The following is a 24,210-nucleotide window of genomic DNA, read 5'->3' as shown; positions in this document are numbered from 1 at the left end:
CCTGGACACTTTCTTGTGATTTTCCCTCCCATTTACTAATTATCTCTTTAGTTGTGTGTAATGTACTGGTAAATCCATTCATTGAATTCTTAATTTTGGTGATTGTATTTCTCATTTCTAGAAGTTCTCTTGGCAGGATCATTTTTATAGTTTTCTGTTTACTGCAGATACTTTCAAACTCGTTTTTGATTTTTCTAAACATAATAAATGCAAGTGTTTTACACTTTCATGCCTAATACTGCTCAACTGTTTTTCTATTACAACTAGTTCTCATTTCTGGTGCCCTGTTTCCTTGTGTGCTTGGCTATTTTTGTCTGTGTTTGCTATGCATTGTCTTGAAGAATTATTTATGGGAATTATTTAAGCCCTAAGATAAAGGTATATTTCTCCAGGGATGTTTTTGCATTTGCTTCTGCCAGGTGTTCTGGAGTTAGGATCACTTTAATCTAAATTCATGACTCAAAGTTTTAAGAATTTATTCAGGTGTAAAAATTGATTCGAAAATATTTTTGGACTTGTAGTCTCATGGTCTGTTCCACTTAGTCCCTCAGCAGCTGGTAACTTCTCTTCACTTACAGACACCAGGGATAGAAATAGAGTTTAATTTTGGTTTACGTTTTCCCAAATCATATAGCCATTGGGGGTGCTGGTTTTATAGGGGAACATTTCCCACCCTGGTTAGGCCTTAACTCTCATTCTGTCCACCTTTTCCCTCCAAAGCTATAAAAATTGATGTCCATATTCTCAGGATCAGACATCTGTCTTAGGACAAAAGCAATTTCAGAGCTTTCCATGACTCTCTGGTTGCCCACTTTTGTTTAGATTTTGACCTGATAATTTTTTTAACTTGTCATAGATTTGATGTATTTAATAATTCTTTTTTTTACCCAACACCAATCTAGAGCAACTGTCAACAAACCTTTTCTATAAAGGGCCAGATAGTAAATATTTTAGGCTTTGCAGACCAGATAATCTCTGTCATAACTACCCAACTATGGTGTTAAAGCTGTCATAGGTAGTATGGAAACAAAGAAGTATGGGTGCGTTTCAGTAAAACATTGCTTACAGAAATTGGCTGCAGGCCAGGTTTGGCCAGTGAGTTGTAGTTTGCCAGCTCCTGATCTAGAGTATATTGCTTGCTGAATACTCCAATAACGCTTGTTAAATACTCATTATTTCCCCCATTTTGTTATGTTTCTCTCACCACATGTTAAACATTATGTTTTAGAGACTAGGGTTTTTTTTTCTTTTTTTTTTTTCTTAAGATTTTATTTACTTGAGAGAGAGAGAGAGAGAGCATGAGAGGGGGAAGGGTCAGAGGGAGAAGCAGACTCCCTGTTGAGCAAGGAGCCGGATGTGGAGCTTGATCCTGGGACTCCAAGTTCATGACCTGAACTGAAGCCAGTCGCCTAACCAATTAGGCACCCCTAGGTTATTCTTTTTTTAAGATGGGTACCATGCCATTTAAATTCCTGTTACAGTTAACATAATTGTATTTCCCCAATGTTATTTCATATTCTTGTCTTGTGCTTTTGTCAAATGAACTTTAGAAGCATTTTTATTGAGTTTTATGAAGTATTCTTATGGTGTTTTCATTGAAATTTTGTTAAACTCATGAATTAACTTACCAAAAACTGTTATCTTAATGATATTTAAACCTTTCATTGAAGAATATGAAGCTTTTGTCTATGAAATATTTTTCCAATTTTTTCTTTATTTCTCCCAGTAATATTTGGTCATTTTCTTTATATCATGAAGATATATGTCTTTTGTTAGGTTAATTGGTAGTTAGTACTTTTCATTGCTATTGTTAACTGAATGCTTTTTAAAAATTGTATTTTCTAGTTAGTTATTACCACTACACGAGAATGCACGTGACTTCTGTGGATTTCTACTTGTCTTTTATTTAACCACTTCGCTGAAGTTTTAATTATGTATTGTTATGACTGATTTTCTTTGCGTTGTGTTGCTGTATAATCATATTGTCTGCATGTAATGATACTCTAATCTCTTCTAGAATTTTCTTTTTTGAATATTTTCACATTGGCAAAATGTCCTGTATGAGAGAGAAAATAAGAGAATGGCCTTGTCTTTTGTCCCTGGGTTTAATGGATTCACTCCTATTGTAAAATGTAAGTGTGGGCCTTAATTTTAACTTCCAGTTCTGTGGTTCAGTCTATCTATTAGAAATGGTTTGAGTTTTATCAGATGGCTTTTCAAAAATGCATTGGTAATACGTACTGTATAATTCTATATATATGGATGAAGAAGTTCAAGAAAAACTAATCATTGGTAATAGAGTAAGAAAGTGGTTACATCTGGGGTAAATTAACTGGGAAAGGGGACAAGAAGGCATATTGCAATATTAGAAATGTTCTATACTATGTTTTGAATGTCGTTTATATAGTTGAATATGTAAGTAAAACTATATTGAGATTTACATTTAAGATCAGTGTACTTTACTGCCTGCATGTTTTACCCCAGTAGAAATGTATTTTTTAAAGTCTATTGATCTGATCATACTGATTTTTATTAAGATGACATATCATATTAATGATTTTACTTAACGTTAAACCAGCTTTACATTTCTGGGATAAGGCATAGTTGTTCACAGTTATAGGTCTTTTGAGGGATGCCTGGGAGGTACAGTTGATTAAGTACCTCTTAGTTTCGGCTCAGGTCACGATCTCAGGGTTGTGAGATTGAGCCGTGCATTGGGCTCCATGCTCCAAGCCAAGTTGGCTTGAATTTCTCCCTCCCTCTCTCTCTGCTCCACCCCTCCACCCTGTGCACATATGTACTCTCTCTCTCTCATTCTCTCTCTCTCTCAAATAAATAAATCTTTAAAATAATAAAGTCCTTTTGAGCCATCTTTTCTATACTCTTTAAAATTGATTTTATGCTTTCATTTAATAAGTTTTAGCTAAGTGCTGGTATTTAGAGATGCTGTGGGTTATGAAATCAATAAGGGTCCAATCTTTGCATTGTACTCACAATCTAGTAGAAGAAATAACCAATCAAATAATTTTTTAAATGTATGTAGAGTTACAACTATGATAAGAACTGCAGTTGGGAGGTATTTGTTATTATGAGAGTGTGTTATAGGGGAATTGTTCTTCATCAAACACACACACACATATCTGTGTAGATACAGATATATATGTTGCTTACTCTCTACTGGAGACCATTCTAAACACTCCACAAATACTAATTCATTCAAATTCACATAGCAACCACATGAGGTGGGTGGGCATTGTATAGATGAGGTATCTGAAATGCAGAGTGGTTAAATGATAATGTCTAAGGTCACGTAGCCGATAAATAGCAGAGCCAGGACACAAACCCATGGTCTTTAGCCCAGAACCCATGCTCTTAACCTCTTATGCTATTACCAAAATATTGAGTTTTCCTTAAGGAAGTAATGATTCAGTTGACATGTTGAAGGATGAGTAGGAGTAAACTTTGTCAAGAGGGTCTGATAGAAGGTTCCTGTTTCAAGAAGGAGCATGTAGTCAACTATCATATACTTAGAGGTTAGGAAAGAGAAAGTTCGAAAAAAAACTGTTGGATTAAGTAACATAGAGATCATTGGTGGCCCTATTAAGGGTTTTAGCATTGTGGTCAGGGTAGAAGCCAGATTTATATGAGGAAAAGAGTGGTTGAGAGTGAGGAAATGGAGAATGGTGAGTCTTTCAAGAAGTTCGGCTCTAGTGGCGCCTGGGTGGCTCATTCGGTCAAGCGTCCAACTCTTGATTTCAGCTCACATGATGATCTCAGGGTTTTGGGGTTGAGTACCATGTTGGGCTCCATGCTTAGCCAGGAGTCTGCTTGTCCCTCTCTCTATCTGCTCCTCCCTTGTGTGAGCTTTTGCTCTCAAATAAATAAATAAATAAAATGATTAAAAAGAAAAAAAGTTTGGCTCTACAGGAAAGGAGATACAGAGTTCTATAAGCATCGTGTTTTGGAGTTTTCTTCCTGAAAGGGAGAGGCTCTCACATGTTTTGAAGGTAAAGGGATGCCAGTTGAGAAGGATGAACTAATTATACAGGAAGGAGAAAAATCAGTAATAAACAGAGTAAGGTTTTGGGGAAGATGGAGGATGTGTAGGGGACCTGAGGGTTCAGGTAGAGAACTTGACTTTGTCAAAGAGAGTAGGCTGGATCCACATAAAGGGGGAGCTTGCGTGTTTGGCAGCAGAAAGGTGAGGAAGTTTCCTATGGTCTTTTCTCTGTTCTCTGTCATGTATAAAGGAAGTCATCTGCTGAGAGAGAGGAGTAAGAAGTTTGAGGAGAAGTAACTTGAGAGTAGATTGGTCAGAGAACTATACTTTTACCCCGCAGAGCAGCAGGCCCATTTGAGGTTGGTGAGCATGAATTTAAGTTTCTTATTTGGTTCTTACGATGTTTTAGGGTCAAGACCATGCTTGTGTTGTAGAATGAATTTGGTGCTTTTTAGAGAAACTTTATAGTTCTTTTCGGTTTTGACTGTTCATTTTGGTTTCCTATTATATCAATATTGAAGACATCTCTTTTTTAATGAAAAAGTCTGTTTAATTTAGATTTTTCATATCAACTCTAATACGTTGGTACTTAGTGTTTCTGTTTCCCTTTTTTTTTTTAAGATTTTATTTATTTATTTTACAGAGATAAATCACAAGTAGGCAGAGAGGCAGGCAGAGAGAGAGAGAGAGGAAGAAGCAGGCTCCCCACTGAGCAGAGAGCCCGATGCAGGGCTCGATCCCAGGACCCTGAGATCATGACCTGAGCCGAAGGCAGCGTCTTAACCCACTGAGCCTCCCAGGTGCCCCTGTTTCCCTTTATGTTTTATTTCTTTTTTTATATTTTACTTTGTCCTTTCATACTTTGTTTTACTATTTGTCTCTTTATTGTGCTCTAGAAACAACTTCTTGGTTGTTTCAGTTCCCCTAATTTTTCTTTATGGGCTTTCATTTCATCCAGTTTTTTTTTTTAGGGGGGTGTGGGTGGCTCAGGTAGTTAAGCAGCTGCCTTTGGCTCAGGTCATGGTCCCAGGATCATGGGATTGAGCCCCACGTCAGTCTCCCTGCTCAGTGTACAGCCTGCTTCTCCCTCTCCCTCTGCTGCTCCCCCTGTTTGTGCTCTCTCTCTCTCTGTGTCAGATAAATAAATAAAATCTTTTAAAAATTTTTGTTTGAATTGTTATTCTGTGCTTTTTCTAAGATTAGTATATAATTAGTTTCTTGTTTTCCTCTCCTTCAGTCATACTCAGATAAAGGAGATTCTTAGCAAGGGCTATGGGCTTCTGGTGGGACTCAGAACCGCCTGAAACTTTTTACAAAATTGTGTTCATTTTTCTGGACAGAGGGTCCATTACTTCCATCAGATTGTTATCAGAATCTATGACCTAAAATGCTAAAAACTAAAAACCACTGCTAACTAAGAGTTCAGTATATAATGTTTTAATTTTCACTGTTTAAAAATAGTAATCATTGTATAATATTGAGATTTTTCATCAGCTCTAGTTGTTTTATTTAGACCATAATTTAAACATTCTAAATTTTACTTTTATTTTCCTTATTAATTTGTTTTTTTTTTTTAATTTTTTTTAAAGATTTTATTTATTTATTTGACAGATCACAAGTAGGCAGAGAGGCAGGCAGGCAGAGAGAGAGAGGAGGAAGCAGGCTCCCTGCTGAGCAAGAGCCCGATGCGGGACTCGATCCCAGGACCCTGAGATCATGACCCGAGCTGAAGGCAGCGGCTTAACCCACTGAGCCACCCAGGCGCCCTAATTTGTTTTTTTAAAAATATTTTATTTATTTATTTGATAGAGACAGTGAGAGAGGGAACACAAGCAGGGGGAGTGGGAGAGGGAGAAGCAGGCTTTCTGCCAAGCCAGCAGCCTGATTCCGTGCTCAATCCCAGGACCCTGGGATCATGACCTGAGCCAAAGGCAGATGCTTAATGACTGAGCCACCCCAGTGCCCCTGTTCATTTGTTTTTATTAACTTGTGCCTCCAAATTGAAACTGTGTAATCTCTACTTTTTTTGTGTGTATTCTTTTTGACAGCTTTTTTTATTGCTAATCAACATTTTTTAAAGGATTATATTCTCTACTTCTCATTTTATTCCTGCCAGCTACCATTTAGTTCTGGAATCATAGAAGACTAATTTTAGAAGGAAACACAGATACTCTCCAACCCAACCTCCTTCTTTTACAAATGAGGATGTTAGAGAGAGTAAATGAATTCCTCCAAGCCACATGGTGAATTTGTGGCAAGACTGACCAAAGAAGCTGGGTTCTTAGTACATTTCTCATTTCCACTGGTCTTTGTGTTTTGTAGTAAAGTGATGCTGATTTCCTTACAATTCTGTTTCTTTCCATTATTTCTCCTTGCATTTTTAACAGTTTTAGCTTTATTGACTTTCTTGCTGTGTTGTTTGGGTCATAGAGATTGAGTATAGTTTGGGATTTTTAATCATTCTGCAATGACTATTTATTCCCTTTGCCTTGGACTCTTTGATATAATGTGTAGGTTCTTTTTATAGCTCTTATCTATTGTTTTAATTTTACTTATTAAATATAACTGGAAGTTAAATAAAAGTCTGAAAGATGGAGAATTACTTTAAGTACATTTTTACTATGGATATTAAAGAGAGAGATAATTAAAACCTTTGTAATAAAAATAGCGATAGGAAGATCTTTGGGAAAATGGACCTGACAACCACCTGATACCCAGTAATTAATAAATTTCCCTTTCTTGTGGGATGTAGTTGGATTCCACATTTTGACAGCTCTGCTTTTCTTAGGTAACTAACACAGATATGCCTCTTCCCAGAAGATAAACTATGTATGACAATAAATGAAGAAAACATGTATTTTTGAAATCCTAGTCAAAAGTCTCTCTTCTTATAGAAATTGTGTTTGCTTGATGTTTGTTTAGAGAGAGTGTTGCTTGTCCTTGGTGTGTGTGGAGGTGAAGTTGAGGTTTGTAAGGTTGATTGGCCCTCACTTTTGCCCCAGGAAAGGTAGCTCCTCCCTTTGAACAGTAACCAAGTGGAGCCCACCTTTGAAACCTACACCTCCAGCACAAAACTGGAAACAGAGCAAGACATACCTGAATGTTAGCTGGCCCTGAGTTTCTTAAGAGCAGTCTTTTTGGCCAGTCTCTCCCTGTGTCCTGAGGTAGCCATCCTAAGACAACAACAAAAAAAGAAAAGCTTGACCTAGAGAGAAGGTAATACTGATTGTGATAGATCCCAGAATAGTAACTTTAGTCTCATTTATTTGAAAGAAAAGGAATTCTGCCTTTAAAAAAAAAAAAAGGCGGAGGGAGAAAACTTTGCTTTCTCTGTCGTCTTTCTGTTTTTCTGCGGTCTTTAACCTTACTTTTATTGTAGTAACTGCATTTCACAGCAACAGTCCTTTTTCTGCCAGTGTTCTCAGAACACATTGCTGACCTGGTTAACTCAGATGACCCTCTCCTACGAACTTTTGAAATTTTTGTTTTTGTTCATTTTTGAACACTGAAAGAAGTTAACGGTTTATTATAATTTATCATACTTAACAATCTAGAAGTTCACAGCCACCAGCAATCCCAGCCCAGTTTCAAATGCAGCTGGGAATTTGGGCATTTCCGAGGAGCTATTAATATAGTGAATCTTGTAGGTAAAATACACATGTACTTTTTTTTAAGAGAGGTGGGTGGTAAGGGCAGAGGGAGAGAGAGAATCCCAAGCAGGTTCCATGCCCAGTGCAGAGCCCCATGTGGGGCAGTCTTATGACACCGAGATCATGACCTGAGCCAAAATAAAAACAGATGCCTAACGTACTGAGCCACCCAGGCGCCCCCACGCATACCTTTGATGGCACGCATGAAATTGACAGTAGTCTCATTCTCAGCAGACTGACTCAGGCCACGCAACGTGGCTTTTATTGTTCCAGATGATAGCACATGTTCTCTTACCACATGAAGACATGAATTTGGACATTCATGGCATCAGGGCCTTCATAGCCATCATAGGTGTTCTCTTCTCCACCCCTTACATCCTTAAGAAATTCTGCTTCACTGGCACAAGAACTTTTGTAGTTTCCTGGCAAAGCAAGAACACAGAGTCTGCAAGCCACTGCTTATGTCTACCTAAATTTGTGTTTCTAAAGTCATTGTTGCTATTTGAACATTTCTCTTTTTTTTAAGATTTATTTTAGAGGGAAAGAGTGTGCACATGTGTGCAAGCTGGGTGAAGGGCAGAGGGAGAGAAACAGACTCCCTACTGAGCACAGAGCCCCATCAATGTGAACATTTATTAACAGCCAGTTTGGGAAATAGCCATGTACTTTACCATGTTAAAACTCTGGGCACCTGCGTGGCGCAGTCAGCCGAGCATCCGACTCTTGGTTTGGGCTCAGGTCATGATCTCAGGATTGTGAAATCGAGCCCCCCATCAGGCTCCACACTCAGTGTGGAATCTGCTTGAAATTCTCTCTCCCTCTGTTCCCCACCGCCACTCACTCTCCTACTTTCTCTATCTCTGTCAAATAAATAAATCTTAAGAAAAACAAAAAAACAAACTCCAAGAAGATGCTTCTCTTCTTGTCACCAGTGAATGAGAGTTGCTTGGATCTTTTTAATTTTTCCTTTTTGGGGCGCCTGACTGGCTTAGTCAATGAAGCATGCAACTCTTGATCTCAGGGTTGTAAGTTTGAGCCCCATGTTGGATGATTACTTAAATTAGAGATTATTTAAATTTTTTTTTTCCTTTTAGTTTAATGTCATTAGACAACTACTTAGTATCACAACATGCTTGTTAAATAAAGGTCCTCGTAAACTATTTTTGTTATTCAAGATACTGTTCAGATTAATCATTTATTTTTTGCCATTGGTTTCTTTTAATTTACAAAGATTTGAAGAAGTCTCTTTTACTGGGTATATGTTTTGTATTCCAGCTCTGGATTCTTCTCATCCTCTCATTCCTTCTTTTCACTGGCTTGTTCTTTCCGTGCATGGATATGGTCTTGCGGTTTACTTTGTTCCATTCAGTAAACTTTTTCACATTTTTGAATCAGTGTTTTGCTTAATACAGTGGCTTAAGAATGATTTCCCTCCGCAAGGGAGAGAAAATTGTTGATCATTTTCCAAATTACACCTGCAATTTCTGTGGGGAGCCTAATTCAGAAGTTTTCTGGGCCCATTGCTTAGTTGCTCTTCGTTGGTATTGTGAAACTTTTTTCTTTTTAATATTTTATTTATTTATTTGACACAGAGAGAGAGAAATCACAAGTAGGCAGAGAGACAGGGGGAAGCAGGCTCCCCGCTGAGCAGAGAGCCTGATGCGGGGCTCGATCCCAGGACCCTGAGATCATGACCTGAGCTGAAGGCAGAGGCTTAAACTCACTGAGCCACCCAGGCGCCCCTACTGTGAAACTTTTCACTGGTCTCTGTGTTCAGTTTATTTTCCTCCTTTAATTTTATATCACTAATCTTTGCTGTTAGTGAACAATTTTTTGTGTGTCAATTTTAATGTTTTAATGGAATAGGCACAAAGGCGACACTTCCTTGCTTCTCAGCACTCACCCAACTTCTTAAGAGTGTTCCCACTGAAGAATATTGAGTAGAAAATTGTGAACATAATAAAAAGAAAAGAAAATTGTGTGCTTGCTGCCATGCTTTGGGATATGTCTCTGGCTAGAGGATGCTGCCCTCTGGGAATAACCACAATGTTGTGTTGCTTAAAAATAGGGAAGAGTGCCCCAGGTTTCAGACTGACTGCACACTACCTATGAATCCATAATGTGTCACTACAGTTATGAAGTATTTAATCAACCGTTTGTACTATTGAGATAACTAAGTACACGTGTCATCGTGCTGTGGAGTAATGTTGGAAATCTCTTAAGAGTACCATGGCTGGTTTTGATGCAAAAATGAATGAGACATGGAAAATTCATAGAGGGATAAGATAAAAGCTGTAAAAACTTAGAAGGAACATGGGGGAAAGTTCTGTAATGATGCCGTGGACCATTTTGTTCTGCTTAGTGTTTTAAGGATGAAGGTCTGTGTGCCTCTGCCTCTGTATCAGTTGCAAAGGTTGAAATGCTGAGACGCGGCAGTGTGACTTCACTCTTTCTCATTTATACTGCAAAGGATTTCCACGCTGGATGGACCTTGGAGAGAGCATATTTCAATAAAAGACCAATCCTTTTAACTGGATATAAAACTGGGGGGTGCCAGGGCTTCTGGTAGGCTCAGTCAGAGGAGCATAGGACTCTTGTGCGACTTTTGATCTCGGAGTTGTGAGCTCAAGCCCCACATTGGGACAAAATAGGTAGGTGACTTTGGACACGTGGAGGCTGTGGTCTTAACATATTCTCCATGAAAAAAATCAGGGCTCTTTGGGGGAAATGGCTGATTCTAAGTCTGGGGCAATATCTTTTCATTCAAGAGAGCAAGGGAGCTCGCAAAGACTATGAAGGTTAGATGTAAAAGGACTTCGGAGATGCCCACTGGCCAAACATGAAATAATTGGATAATCAATGAGGATGATAACTATTGGACTAAGATGTACCTAATATGTTTAACCTGTGAGCTTATATTACTGGGAAAAAATTGACCATCATTGTGGGTTATTAGAAAATCAAGTCATTGATTTGAAAATTAATAAATAAATGAAAGAATCTAACATTTATCCCGTCTTTCCTGTGTGAACTGTACCATACTAGGTAGCAAAATAGTAGATCAGAGGAGGTGTCTCTTGATAGAAATATTACAGGTAATGAATAAAGAAGGAACAACAGGATTAAAATACATCATTTGAGGAGGTTAATTCCCAGAATGGTAAAGTGAGGACACCAGGATATATGTCCAGTGAAATGATATTGGGCAAGTTGATAAACTGTTGAGACTGGGTGATGGATATGTAGGAGTTCATTATAACCCTTCTGTCTTCTTTTTTATGATTATTTTGGTAACAACTTTATTAAGATATAATTCACATCATCAGTGTGAATTATACAGTGTTTATTAATTAGCTGTTTTACTTAAAATATATTAACAAGGAAGAAGAAGCAGAAATCATTCCTTCTGGAGAACAGGGAACAAAATTTATATCATAATCATCTTCATCAAGCTGGACAAATGGAAATTTCTCAATTGAATACAATTCCATTTCTTCCAAATTGTTTTTACTACTATTTAAAGTAAAATAGGGATGCCTGGCTGACTTAGAGGAGTATGACTTTGGATCTTGAACCCCACATTGGATGTAGAGATTACTAAAATAAAGAAACTTTTAAAAATCAAGCAAAACAACTGTTAAACAGATTATTTTAATAATCAGTGAGTGGAATATGATTTCTATAAAACTTCGTATTTCCATGAATATCATCTAGTGTAGTCGACCCTTCCTCTTAAGGTACATGGCATACGATAAAAGTATCTGGTCAGGATGGGATAGGAAAGGGGTTGTAACTGTCAGCCTGAAGGAGAATTTTTGCCTGTGCATGGATTCCAGCTCTCCTGTCTTCCTTCGGCCTCAGGAACCTTCAGGGGACTGAGGCTGTTTGTTACCAGGAGCAGTATCCAGCGATACCCCACTTGTCCCACCAGGGATATGAAGGTGCTCGGGGAAGGTCCTCTTTCTGCTCATCTCTTCTTGGGATTTTCCGTGTGCTTTCCTCGTTCACTCCCACCTCACCCCCATCCAGCTTCCATTTATTCTTCAAACCCAAGCCCCGTCCTGTTTTTCTCCAAATCCTTTACAAATAATCTCTTGTCTGATATCTTTTGTGCTTATTTTAGCATTGAGGGAAACCAGGTCATTTTGCTATTTAACTGAGCCTTCAAGTGAGTTAAAGGTTATATGGTTCAAATACCACCACTTGTGAAAAAATGTCAGAGCAATTTATTGACCAAAAAAACCCCTAACTGAGCACAGTTGGAACAGTGCTCTACGTCCCACCCTCCCCCCAAGAATATGATGATTAATCCAAAGTACATACCTCCACTGATAAGTTCTTTTCCTTATGTTTAGGATCATGGCTGCTGTTCCCCAGAATAATCTACAGGAGCAACTGGAACGCCATTCAGCCAGAAAACTTAGTAACAAGTTAAGCCCTTCAAAACCGAAACCTTCGTAAGTATTTTGGCTCCCAAACAGGCACTGACCCACAGTATCATTCAAATGAAATACCTTCCCTTTCATCCCTGTGCAGATGAGGAAATGAAGCTGAGGGGTCAGTGATCTTCCCACTTTGCAAATTACCAGTAGCGCATGCATTAGGAGCTCCAGGTAATAAATGTTCAGTACCTTCGCCTGGTTCCTGGCACATGATGCTTACTCAGTAAATATCTGTAGGATGAATGAATATTGAATCTTCTTATAAATTTGGGAAAATGGGTATTTTAATATTTTAATATAATTTTATAGCCATTCCAGAAAGTTTATAAGGACACTGTAGCTCTCCAGTTGTGTTCTCTCCTCTGAGCTAGACTCCAAACTCCTTATGACATTTAATAATAATTTCTAGAACTTCACCAACTGTTCTGGGAGCTGGACTTTAAAGTTACCATTGAATTTCATGTCACCAAGGCCAGCAGACATCCAGAACGCTTGCCCCTTTTACTTGTCCTTCAGATTCCAATGTAGCCTGTCAGTCGTCACCTCTCTTCCCCATAGACCATGCGTCAGAGAGACAAGAAGTCACTACACTTGCGTCTCTTCTCTTTTTCTTTTATGCTGTCCCCTCCCGCTGGAGGCGCTACTCATTAAGGACGACCTGCCTATGAAATAGGCCTGGACACTCTCAAAACTGAATAATTAGCTTCTAAATTGGAAAGATCAGAGCAGACAAAGTATAATTGAAGTTACCGTATAAATTTCAAAACCAGAGAGGGCGATAGATTCTTTGCTCATTTGTGATACAGTGAAGGAGTTGCTGTGTAAATCAGTAACAGATTTTAGAGTTTTCTATAATTGGTGGGTTTGTTAAAACTAACCAGTCTAATTCAGTTTTTCAATTGTGTTTTTCAATTATGTTTCAGAGGTTTCACTTTTAAAAAGAAAGTAACATTGGCCAACAATGTATCTGTCACTGGTGTCTCAGTAGCAAAAACACCTGCCTTAAATGATAAAGATGTTAATGTCGCTGAGGCCTTTTCCTTCAGTGGACCACCGCCCCTCCCCGCAAGTCAGCAGACAAGTCCCAGTGACTTCAGAAATGCTCCAGCAGGACAGCAAACCAGGAGAGCTGTTTCAAAACCATTATTGCCAGATGTGTTGCAAGTTCCACAGGGAGTTTTATGTAACACCCAGAACACACCGATTGTAAAAAAATCCAGTAATGCTACTTTCAAGAAATTAGAATTTAGTTCTTCATCAGATTCTTTTGTTACCATCAACGATTGGGATGATATGGACGACTTTGATACTTCTGGAAATTCAAAAGCATTTGTCACGCCATGCAGAAATCACTTTGTGAGAGTAAGCACTGCTCAGAAATCAAAAAAGTCTAAGAGAAATGTTTTGAAAGCACAGCTTCCCAAAGAGAATACAGTAAAGGCTGATTTGACTCTATCCTCCTCTGAAAGCAAGCAAGCATGTTTGACTAAGAAACAGAATGACGACTCGGAATGGTTCAGTAATGATGTGATTTACATTGATGAGGACCCCGGTCCTGAAGACCTTATACCTGGCAGTGCTCAGGAGAGTCAGCCTTCAAAAACTCATTTGGGAGTAGAAAGAGGTAAAAATGATGTTTTATCCCCTTTCAGTATGTTGACTGTATTAATTTATTCAGAGCTAGGCACTGGGAACAATAGCAAATAGATCCAGCCTTTGTCCTTGGGCTCTATGGAGGGACCTGCTGCGCAGTCTGTTGGCTACTTCTTGAGGCGGGACCCATGGATGAAATGAAAGATTTTATTCTGCTGACATAATTTTTGCATAAACACCAAGGATAGCTCTATAAGGTCCATGGAGGTTAAATGGTTTCTTAATGCCCCTTGGGCTAGCTCGTGGCAGAACTGGGACGTGAAACTAAGGCTTTCCTTTTAATTCCCTTATGGCGTGCTCCCACTGACTGTGGATGTATGACGTGATTTGGCTATGCCAATAAGCTATTCCCGATGACATTCACATCATTCTCTGTTCAGGTCTCCTAGGTTTTAGATTAGCCATGTGTGGAAGCACCCGCCCTGTGAAGTGGTGGTAAATGTGAGGCTGACACTTCTGAATGCCTGAATGCCGGGGCTCCTAGGTGCCTCAGTGGGTTGAAGCCTCTGCCTTCGGCTCAGGTCATGGTCCCAGGGTCCTGGGATCGAGCCCCGCATCGGGCTCTCTGCGCAGCGGGGAGCCTGCTTCCCTTCCTCTCTCTCTGCCTACCTGTGATCTCTGTCTGCCAAATAAATAAAATCTTTTTTTAAAAATTTTTTAATAAATAAATAAAATTTAAAAACAAACACCTGAATGCCATCAGGTTTCTATGGGGTGAGAGGCGATGGAATCTGATCAAATGCGAGGCTGTTTATGAAGACAAAATGGGGTCAGAGGTAAACTGACGAGCAACCACTGGGCATTATAATCCTACACAGTCAAGAGAGAGACACTGAACGTGGCGACTTCAGTAACTAGGGTGCCTTTGTGGTAAAGTTAACAGTGTTTGTACGATTATCAGACTCATTTATTATACTTCCCTCTTACTGAAATATGAGTGAAAAATAGGAAATCAGAGGTGCTAATACTGAGTTTGGGTTTCCTAATTGAACTGGAGACCATCACGCAAATCCGTAAGCAGATCGTCAGCCTCATTCCCGCATCCATTAGACTTAGTCCAGATGACTCAGTCATTACTGATGAGGAAACTCCCACATGTCCATGCAGAAGGAGGGCGCATGGGCAGTGCTGGCACCACCCTGGGGGTCCTGCCCTATGCTCTCTGTCTCAGGAGCGATGAAAGTAACCTGTGTCTGTCCGCGGTTTTACTTTAGATAGTAGTGAAAAGAAGAACTTGGAAGAAACAGAATTCCTTTCGGTCAAGAGGTCTCCATGTATTGAGCTTGACGAGGATGATTACGATACAGACTTCATTCCACCTTCTCCAGAAGAAGAAATGATCTCTGCCTCTTCTTCCTCTTTAAAATGTTCCAGGTGAAGTAGCAAGTTACTCAGTGAACATTATTGTTTATTTCTGGGATATCTGAAGTAATTTTGTTTAGCTAGGTAGGGTCATTTCTGTATAGATGCATTCCATGCTTCTGCAAAGTTTATATCTGCATGAAAGCATAAAAAATCCTTATTTACACATTTTATTTAATTGGTGGTATTCTATAGCTGTAAAGTCACACAATGATTAATTACATGGGACCTCCAGTTTTATTTAGTTGATTTTGACGTGTGGAATATATTCCTAAAAATACTATATTTTCAAATTCCTAGTCTTGAAATGACACAAAACTAGCTCCTTATTTGGGAAGTGACTTAGTAAATATGTCCTGTTCTTTCCTTTCCTTTCCTTTCCTTTTCTCTTTACCGTGCAGGATAGAATTGGCCATTTTATTTGCCATTCACTGAACTTCAGTAAATCAGTGACATAATTGTGGCTAATTGGCAGTATTGTGGGAGAAAGAGGTGGTACGCATAACCCATCAATAGCTTAAAATACCGGTAGTCAGTCTTAACTCCATCTTTGACCCAGTCCAGATCAGTCGAGTGGCAGAGTATTTACTGTATTGGTAACCAGTGTTTTGATGAGAAACATGCCCCTCTAAGATCCCACCTTAATTAAGGAAGGTAGGCAGGAAAGAGATGTTTGCCTGTGCAGCCTCCTTTCTCTGGGGTTGTGTTTTAACGGGTAGGTTAGGCTGTTTAAAGAGGAGGGAAAGGTCAGAGCATGATCACTATTGATGACAAAACTAATAAACTGTAGGAGCTGTCCTATCCTCCCTTCCAAAGAAATTAGGACAGAATTACTGAAAGAGCAAGAACTGAGCAGGAATTCATATAGATTGAATAGGGAGGAGAGGGGATTGCCTGGGATGATACAGTTGATGGCACATGGACTAGGATCCAGTGTAGGGCTATTTCCTAGACCATACTGATTCCTACTGAACATCTGGGGGTTTTTTCCTGTTTATTAAAAAAGTGTATGTTGCACCAATGACCTTCCAGACCGCTTCCCAGGATGCTTATAGTCTTGCAGTTCCAAAAAACTGGATGTTCTGTTTCATGTTGGGTTTTTTTTTGTTTTTTTGTTTTTTTTAAAGATTTTATTTATTTATTTGACAGAGAGAGATCACAAGTAGGCAGAGAGGCAGGCAGAGAGAGAGAGGGAAGCAGGCTCCCTGAGATCATGACCTGAGCCGAAGGCAACAGCTCAACCCACCGAGCCACCCAGGCGCCCTCATGTTAGGTTTTGATACTGTCTGCATATGTGTGTGATTTTTGCATCGCTATAGTCAACATGTATCTATAATTTCTGGTTCTGCTTTTCTCTTAACATTTTGAAACATTTTTCCATATTGCTAGGTAATCTTTATTTTTATTCTTTTTAATGGCTGTGTAATTTATTGAGTTGTCATACCGTGGTTAACTTTACCTAGATTTTTAGCAGTTGGAAAATGCTTATTTCCAAGTTTATTCCCAAGGTAGATTCTCTCTATATATTTTCCATTGCAATCTCAAATACATATTTGTATATATTTTAAAACTGAAATAGAATTTTCACAAATGATACTCTTACTGCATGCAGCACACACATAAATTTTCTTTTGTATTTGATATTGTTTTAAAACACTGTTGTGACTTCTGGATTAATTTCAGAGGTGCAGTCATCAGATAATATATAACCGAAAAGAGAGAGGTGTTTGTGTATCTCCTGTGCGCCCGAACCTCTCGAGCCAGCCCTCAAAGTCCTCTATCTTCAGGCCCCACATTACCTCTTCATTTCTACCTCCAGTTATGCCCCGATGATAACCCTAAGCTCCCATGAGACAGATGAGACAAACCAACAATCTGAAAAAGTTGCTAAAAATATAAGGCCTTTTCATTAATTATATTATCAGTTTTTAAGCCTATATAAAGTATAGTTATTTATCACTGCTCAATTAAGTTAGAAGATTGCATTCCAAAATCCTGCTTTAGGCAAGTACAGTTGATATCAAGTAAAGAGAATTATCCTTTGTCTCTCATGGTGTTACTTTTCCCATACCTATCATTCAAAGCTTCCTCAAATCTCCCTCCATGGCAAAACCTTCTCAGGTTCCAGAAAGTGTTATCTTTGTTTGGATTTCCGTGGTATTCTCTCTTAACACTAATTTTAGTGCTCATTTATTTTGTACCTTCTAGTCAGGCTGACTGTGTGTATATGTGTTAATAATTTTTGTATAAAATGATAAATTGTCAGAAGAGATTGGACAGTGGTTTTCCAAACTGAGAGGAGAGCAAGGCGGAATCCCTCAAGTAGATCAAGTAGACCACACTGGGCTCCTGTGAGGAACGTAAGTCATGCCCCATGACACCATACAGGGTTACCGAAAGGACATAGTTGGAGGTAAAATTGAAAAGGTTTCTTGGGGTCAGAGGATGGGAGTCCTTGAAGGCCAGCCAAAGAGGTTCTAGAATAGAGGAGATAAAAAACCATGTTTTTCTTTTCTGTTAGGTATTGTCTGACCAGTTGTGGAAAAACATGAGAGGAAAAATTACACACTTGGTCTAAGTCTGTACTGAGGTTGGTTTTATGTTTTTCAATTTGCAGTATGTTAAAGGACCTTGACACCTCTGACACAAAAGGTGGTCCTAGCACATCCGAGGACTTGCCAACACCTGAGGGGACGACGATGCAGCCACCTGATCAAGAGACCAGCACAGACTGTGATGGTACAAAAAGTATTTTGACGTAGCACATATTTTAACCACATAACCTTGGAAAACAAAGTACAGTTGTATTTTTAACTGTGGCTGTCTAGCGTGAGATGGCAACCTTACAGTTACTCGGTTCTAACACCGAACCACCCCTGGGCGCTGATTAGCCAGCATTTGCTCGAACAACTTAGAGACTCGTGTTCCTGCAAGATAATCCATTCCTATGGTGAAAACACAACTTGTTAGAAAATTTTTTCTCAACGTTGAGCCAGAATTTGCCTTCCTGGAACTTTAATCCTTGTGAGATAAATCTAAAACTCCTAGAAGCCCCCCCCCCCCCCCCCCCCGCCGCCGCCCCCTGCTCCTTTTCCTTTAAGGGCTAAATATTGTTAGATCTTTTAACTCTTCTTTATAGATACTGGTTTCTAGACCTTCATCCTCCTGATTTCCCTCATTTGTACTCTGGGTTTATGACCTGACGTCCGTGCAAAGTTTAGTACTTTCTGTTTGATTTGTTTCTAATTCATTTTTAAACTTTCTATTCAATATCAATAAAAATAATGCAGCTGCCCTACAAGACTTTGGAAAGCGACAGCCTCCTTTTCCTCTCCTGATTTCTACTTCTTGGGGGCTCTGTCAGTCGCGAGGTCTGTGTTCTTCTATCCTGGAAAGTTTTCTGGTCTTATTTCTTTGTCTTTTCTTTTTCTGTCTGTTTTCTCTTTCACTCTTCCTGAAACTTCTGTTATTTGGATATTAGGCTTTCATGAGTTATCTTTTCTATTTTCCTTCTCTTGCTTCTCTGCTTTCTGGGAGATTTACCAGATTTTATCTTTAACTCATCTGTGGGGTTTTTCCTTTTAATCAGCCATCTTCCAAGAGCTTTTTCTTCATTCCTTGAATATTTCTGTAACACGTTCTGGTCTTTTTTGATGGGTTCTGTACTTGCGGTGTGTGTGTGTGTGTGTGTGCGCGCGCGCGCATGTGCAGTGGTATTTGTGTGCACGTGTGTGTGTGTATAGTGGGCATGTCACACGTGTGTAGTGTGTGCACATGCATGGGGTGTGTGCACAGGCACGCATGTTGGGTGTGTGCACAGCCTACAGCCTCGCAATTTCATTATCTTTATTTTGGTGTCTAAGTTTATTGTTAGAGATATCCCTGAGACACCTGATGTCTTAGGTTCTCTTCTAGATCTTTTATGCTACTAACTTCATCCTCTCAGCGGCCCTTTAAGGTAGTGTCTCTTCTCCCCATTTTACAAATAAGAAAACCGAGGCACAGAAGTGTTAACTAGGACTACATGGGCTCACAGAATTAGACAACAGAGCAGGGCTTGACACCCAGTGATGTGCAGGCTCCCGGGTTTACACCTGTGGCCGCACGCTCTGCTGCCTGTGCGGCCTGGTCTTACTGAGGCAGTGGTGGGAACAAGGACAGCATGTCATCAAAGGTTTCCCTCTCAGCCGACATCGTGTTGTCACAAACACGTGCCATGAGACCATGCTTCTCTTCCACGGGTGCAGGGTCTGAGGTGGCGAGGGGAACCACGGGGAGGAGCGGTAATGACAACACACAGACTCCAGAGTGATACGGTCTCAAGGTATGAACCTATCCCCTCCTGCTCCTGGCTGGGAGACTGTGGAAAATCAGTGAAGCTCCTCTGAACCTCAGTTTCTTCTACAAAATGAAAAGAGTAACATCTACCTTGTTGGGTGTCAGGATTCACGGTGAAGGGCCCAGTGTACTGTTGGCCTTCGATAAATGGTAGCTATTGTTATCTGCCAGTCTCCTAATCCCTTCAAAGAAGGAAATACATTAAGATCACTGATTTATTTATATGAACTCTTGCTAACTCTATAATTGTTTCCTCTCCTTCTTAGAGCTCACAAAGCAGACATTTGATAACATGTTCTAGAATTTTGCCTTGAATTAACATCCAAAGCACGAGCCTGTAGCTTTTGGCAGTCTGTTTAGCATTTTTTTTGAAAATTAGAACAATGTTTGCCTGTTTTGCTCTTCCATCAACTGTCCTGTTCACTGGATGCCTCGCATATCAGCAGGATCTTCTTTGCAGGTTTCCTTTATATTCTGAGGTGTAATCTGTCTAGACAAGAAGACTTGAGCTCCTTTTCAATACCTGTATCTCTCTCTGAGCCTGTCTTGGCTTTCATTTTGGTTCAGACCATTGTTCGTTCTCCTCTTTCCAATCTGATACCCGTTCTCTGTGTAGAGAAAACAGGCAAAACGGGGATTCAGCAATTCCACTTCGCCATCTTTGACCTTGCGTCCTGATCCATGCCGGTCACCAGGAAAAGTCCATGTTTCCCAACTCATTCTGACATAGACACTTGTCCCCCTGAACCCCCCATCTGGCCATGCTCCCTCTCCCTCCTGCCCTTTGGACCTTACAATGGGCTGCCCTCTTCCAGCGATTTTCTGGTAGCCTCATTCTCTTCCCTGACCATTTTCTTCTGTTAGCTCTTGGATCCTCTCCTGGGAACGGTTTCCTCGGCAGCCTGCCTCAACCATTTATTTCTTCCACATCCCTTAGGCCCTCGGGGTGGAGTAGGCATCTTCTTGGCTTCCCATTGCTACCCATGACCCTTTCTTTTCTTCCTTCATTTAAAGTATTATCTTCTTTGACATTCTTTTTCTTAGTTCTGTAATGTAAATTTTAAAAATGTGGAGTGGTCTGGCCGGATTCTGATGTGCAAACATCATCTTCAGGCATTTTTTTCTCTCACACCTGTCTTCTCCCCTCTCCCCCACCCCCTGTTCCCATCTCAGTCCCCTGCTCCTTTCTTTTTCTGTTTTTCCCCTTTCCCTTGTGTGGGGCTTATTTTCAAGCTTTGCTTCCCGGGGTGGTGGCAGGGGCAGCCACAAGCAGCCTATCCAGCTTATTGAAAAGAGAAATCGTTTTTTCTGATCAAAAAACTCCCAGACCTAATTCTCTTTGAGCTGCCTTATATCAGATGCCCACTGAGTTTGGGGGCTTAAAAAGAGAAAAGAGAAAGAGAAAGTCTTAGTGCTGTGTTGTTCCTTTGAAGGAAGTGTGGGTGCTGGGCAGCCCGGGATTGCAGGTGGGGTGGGGCTCTTGCCTGGCTGGCCCTGTACATCCCATGTATGGGCGTGGTGAGATTTACCCTGCAGTTAGTGAAAAACAAGAGTAAACTGATAAACCTTTGCGTCTTACAATGACATTGGTTACCCTAAGAGAAATAATTGAAAACTAACATGAAATGAGATGATGATAACACAATTTTGGGCCCTCATGATAAAGAGTACAGATAACACAATTTCATATTATTTCACAGACAGATAATAGGGCAATATATGGTAGTTTATAATCTTGTTGTTAAACTACTATACGTGCATGAACTGTCATAATTTTAAATCCTTGCTCAAGGAAAAATATTAACAAAATAACACTTTATAGCTAGACAGACAAGTGTGCAGCAGCAGCTTATTCATGTGATGGACCAGATCTGTAAATTAGTTGATACTATTCCTGACCACGAACTGAAAGCTCTGGATTGTGGGAATGAACTGCATCAGCAGCGGGACATAAGGTATCTCACTTTTTCTTCTTCTGGTATATATCTAATTACATTTCAACCAACCTAAGTCAGAACATACGGGGCAGAATTTCCAAGCATTCTGGCCAGGAAATTGAATAGGCTAGTTGTCATTGTTCTATTTTAAATTTATTTACCTTTTCGGGGCACCTGGGTGGCTCAGTGGGTTAAAGCCTCTGCCTTCAGCTCAGGTCATGATCCCGGGATCCTGGGATCGAGCCCCACATCGGGCTTTCTGCTCAGCAGGGAGCCTGCTTCCTCCTCTCTCTCTCTACCTGCCTCTCTGCCTACTTGTGATCTCTGTCTGTCAAATAAATAAATAAATAATCCTTTTTTTTTTTTTTAACCTTAAAAAAAAAATAAATTTATTTACCTTTTCAAACTGCCCCATTATCATTTGTATTCACATTTTCAAGACTGAGGAAAAGAGGATCTGTTTCGCCACTAAAGACAGACTTGTGTGGCCTCACATTTCATGTGGTATTCTGTTTCCTCTTCAGAAGGAAGCTCCTAGCTGAAGCTGACTTTAATACAAGTGATGCCAGTATTCTTGCTTCCTGGTGGAGATGCAGGCCTGCTTCACATGGGAACCCTGTGGAGGATATGGCTTCTGTTTCTGCTCCCTGCGCTTTTCCAAAGGGCGACTCCTGTCCTACAGGGAATTCTGTTAAGGAGTTAAATTTTCCACACCTTCCCTGGAATCCCAGTTCCGCTACGGAGTGTTTAGTGGCTGCTACCCCAGGAAAGACAGGATTCACAGCCAGCACGAAGAATCCCTCTGAAAGACCGTTATTCAACCCCCATTTACAGAAGTCCTTTGTAAGTAGCAACTGGGCTGACACACCAAGGGTAGAAAAAAGAAACGAGAGCTCTTACTTCCCGGGACGTGTTCTCACAAGCACGGCTGTGAAAGATCAGAATAAACGCACTGCTCCAGTAATTGACTTAGAAAGAGAATTCCAGGCTGCCTGTGATATTGACAGTTTTGACATAGATGGCTTTGATGATGATGACGATGATGACTGGGAAAATATTATGCATAGTTTAGCGGCCAGCAAATCTTCCACGGCTGCCTGTCAACCTATTAAGGAAGGTTGGCCTGTTAAGCCAGTACCAGAAAGAAGTTCTTCAACCAAGACAAACTGTCTTCCAATGGCAACTGCTGCTCAAAATAAAAACTCAGAGTCAATTCAGAAGTACACTGGTAAGTTTAAAGTAAATGCTTATATTTTGTATGGAAGCATAACTGTCAGAATCAGAGTTGTGTAAGAGAATCGATAGCACATCATCCTTGCCTGAAAAGTACATTGTTTCTATGCAAATTCCTGCTGATGACACAAGTTACAGATCACAATTTCAAAAGCATTTGCTCCTTTGTCTCCGTAGCAGCTGTTTTATAAAATGACTAATTATGACCTATTGTAGTAAAGCTCTAAAGTCATTACAAATGTGCTTTGCCTTTAAATTAATGTTTTTTAGTCCCTAGAACAATGAAGCTCATGAGGACCAAGTTTTTAATGATTTGGGGGATGAGTAAAATCCAGGCTAAATTTATATATTAAAACTGTAATTGTGTGTATTTTTAGAACTCTGAATTAATGAGAACTGATCAATTTATAAAGTAGAGAATCTGTTTTCTGTCTTAAAATATTAAAATTTAGGACAGTCTAAGAAAGACATGAAGTCAGAAATTTCTTAAGACAAATTATTTCTTCGATACTGGGTTGGCTCAGGCGGTTAAGCATCTGCCTTCAATGCAAGTTATGATCCCGTGGTCCTGAGATTGAACCCCATATTGGGCTCTTCTGGCTTATGCTCTCTCTCTCGTTTTTTGGGTTTTTTTTTTTGTATTTTTTAAGATTTTATTTATTTATTTGACAGACAGAGATCAGAAGTAGGCAGAGAGGCAGGCAGAGAGAAAGGAGGAAGCAGGCTCCCTGCTGAGCAGAGAGCCCGATGCGGGGCTCAATCCCAGGACCCTGGGATCATGACCTGAGCCGAAGGCAGAAGCTTTAACCCACTGAGCCACCCAGGCACCCTGATCTCTCTCTCTCTCTTAAAAAAAAAAAAAAGACAAATTATTTCTTTCGGCCTAAAATCCTTTTAATTCATTCAACAAACACTTATGGTGTGCGCACTTCGGGCCCTGTTCTATGCCGGGTTCTGGTCATAGATGAGTAATGAGTAGTCCCTGTTCTCCTGAAACTCACAGTTTAGTAGAAGTTTGTCAAGAAGTGCAATTAACCACTGGAAAGGCTGCAGAGAGAAGCCAAGATTAATTTTAAAATGTTACATCAACTCTGTAAAGTTACTGCCAAGTGTTTTTTAACTGAAACAAGTTTCTGTGTGTAAGGTTTTATAAAGTACAGCCTTCTCTATTTTTGCCATTGATGACTTAATACCATGGAGGTTGTTCTTAACAGTTATGCTGTTGACCTTTAGAATAACCATTAATGGATTTATTTTTGTATCATGTTAGAGTGTGTCATCCTTGATGTTCGCAATTATCTTTGAGACAGTCAAGTGGTGGGATTAGAGAGACTGTCAGAGCTGGCGTGAGCACCTCTTGTTCTGTGTGCCGAACCGGGGCTGGAAGATCAGGGCTGCAGAGCAGGAAGCAGAGCAGGGGGGTTGGATGTGAGAGACACGGCGGAAGGAGAGCCAGAGGAAGCTGAGATGCCGCCAAGGTTTCAGACCCGGTGACTGAGAAATCTATGACACCATTAGCAGAGCAGGGGAGTCAGGAGACAGAGCAGATTGGGAGAAAAGCTGAGGAGGGCTATTTTAAGACTTGTGGAGGAGCT

At 40.0% G+C, this 24,210-nt stretch overlaps 1 protein-coding gene across 4 annotated transcripts in view; it reads left to right on the top strand.

Moving 5' to 3' along the window:
- BLM (BLM RecQ like helicase) overlaps positions 1-24,210 on the top strand; it is a 90,778-nt gene that overhangs the window by 16,033 nt on the left and 50,535 nt on the right. For all 4 annotated transcript variants that reach the window (XR_014313129.1, XR_014313130.1, XM_082736134.1 and 1 more), the window contains exons 2-7: positions 12,006-12,107; positions 13,016-13,716; positions 14,960-15,119; positions 17,725-17,846; positions 21,268-21,400; positions 21,907-22,610. Coding sequence is in view for 2 of the 4 variants with exons in the window: in XM_082736133.1 (XP_082592259.1) it covers positions 12,006-12,107; positions 13,016-13,716; positions 14,960-15,119; positions 17,725-17,846; positions 21,268-21,400; positions 21,907-22,610 (1,922 nt within the window). In the remaining 2 variants the exon portion in view is untranslated. The remainder of the gene's footprint in view (positions 1-12,005; positions 12,108-13,015; positions 13,717-14,959; positions 15,120-17,724; positions 17,847-21,267; positions 21,401-21,906; positions 22,611-24,210) is intronic.

This window comes from Mustela nivalis (assembly GCF_964662115.1).
Source record: "Mustela nivalis genome assembly, chromosome: 6".
Lineage (NCBI taxonomy): Eukaryota > Metazoa > Chordata > Mammalia > Carnivora > Mustelidae > Mustela > Mustela nivalis.
Note: the sequence above shows the minus strand (reverse complement) of the source record. Positions and strands in the feature narration are given on the sequence as shown.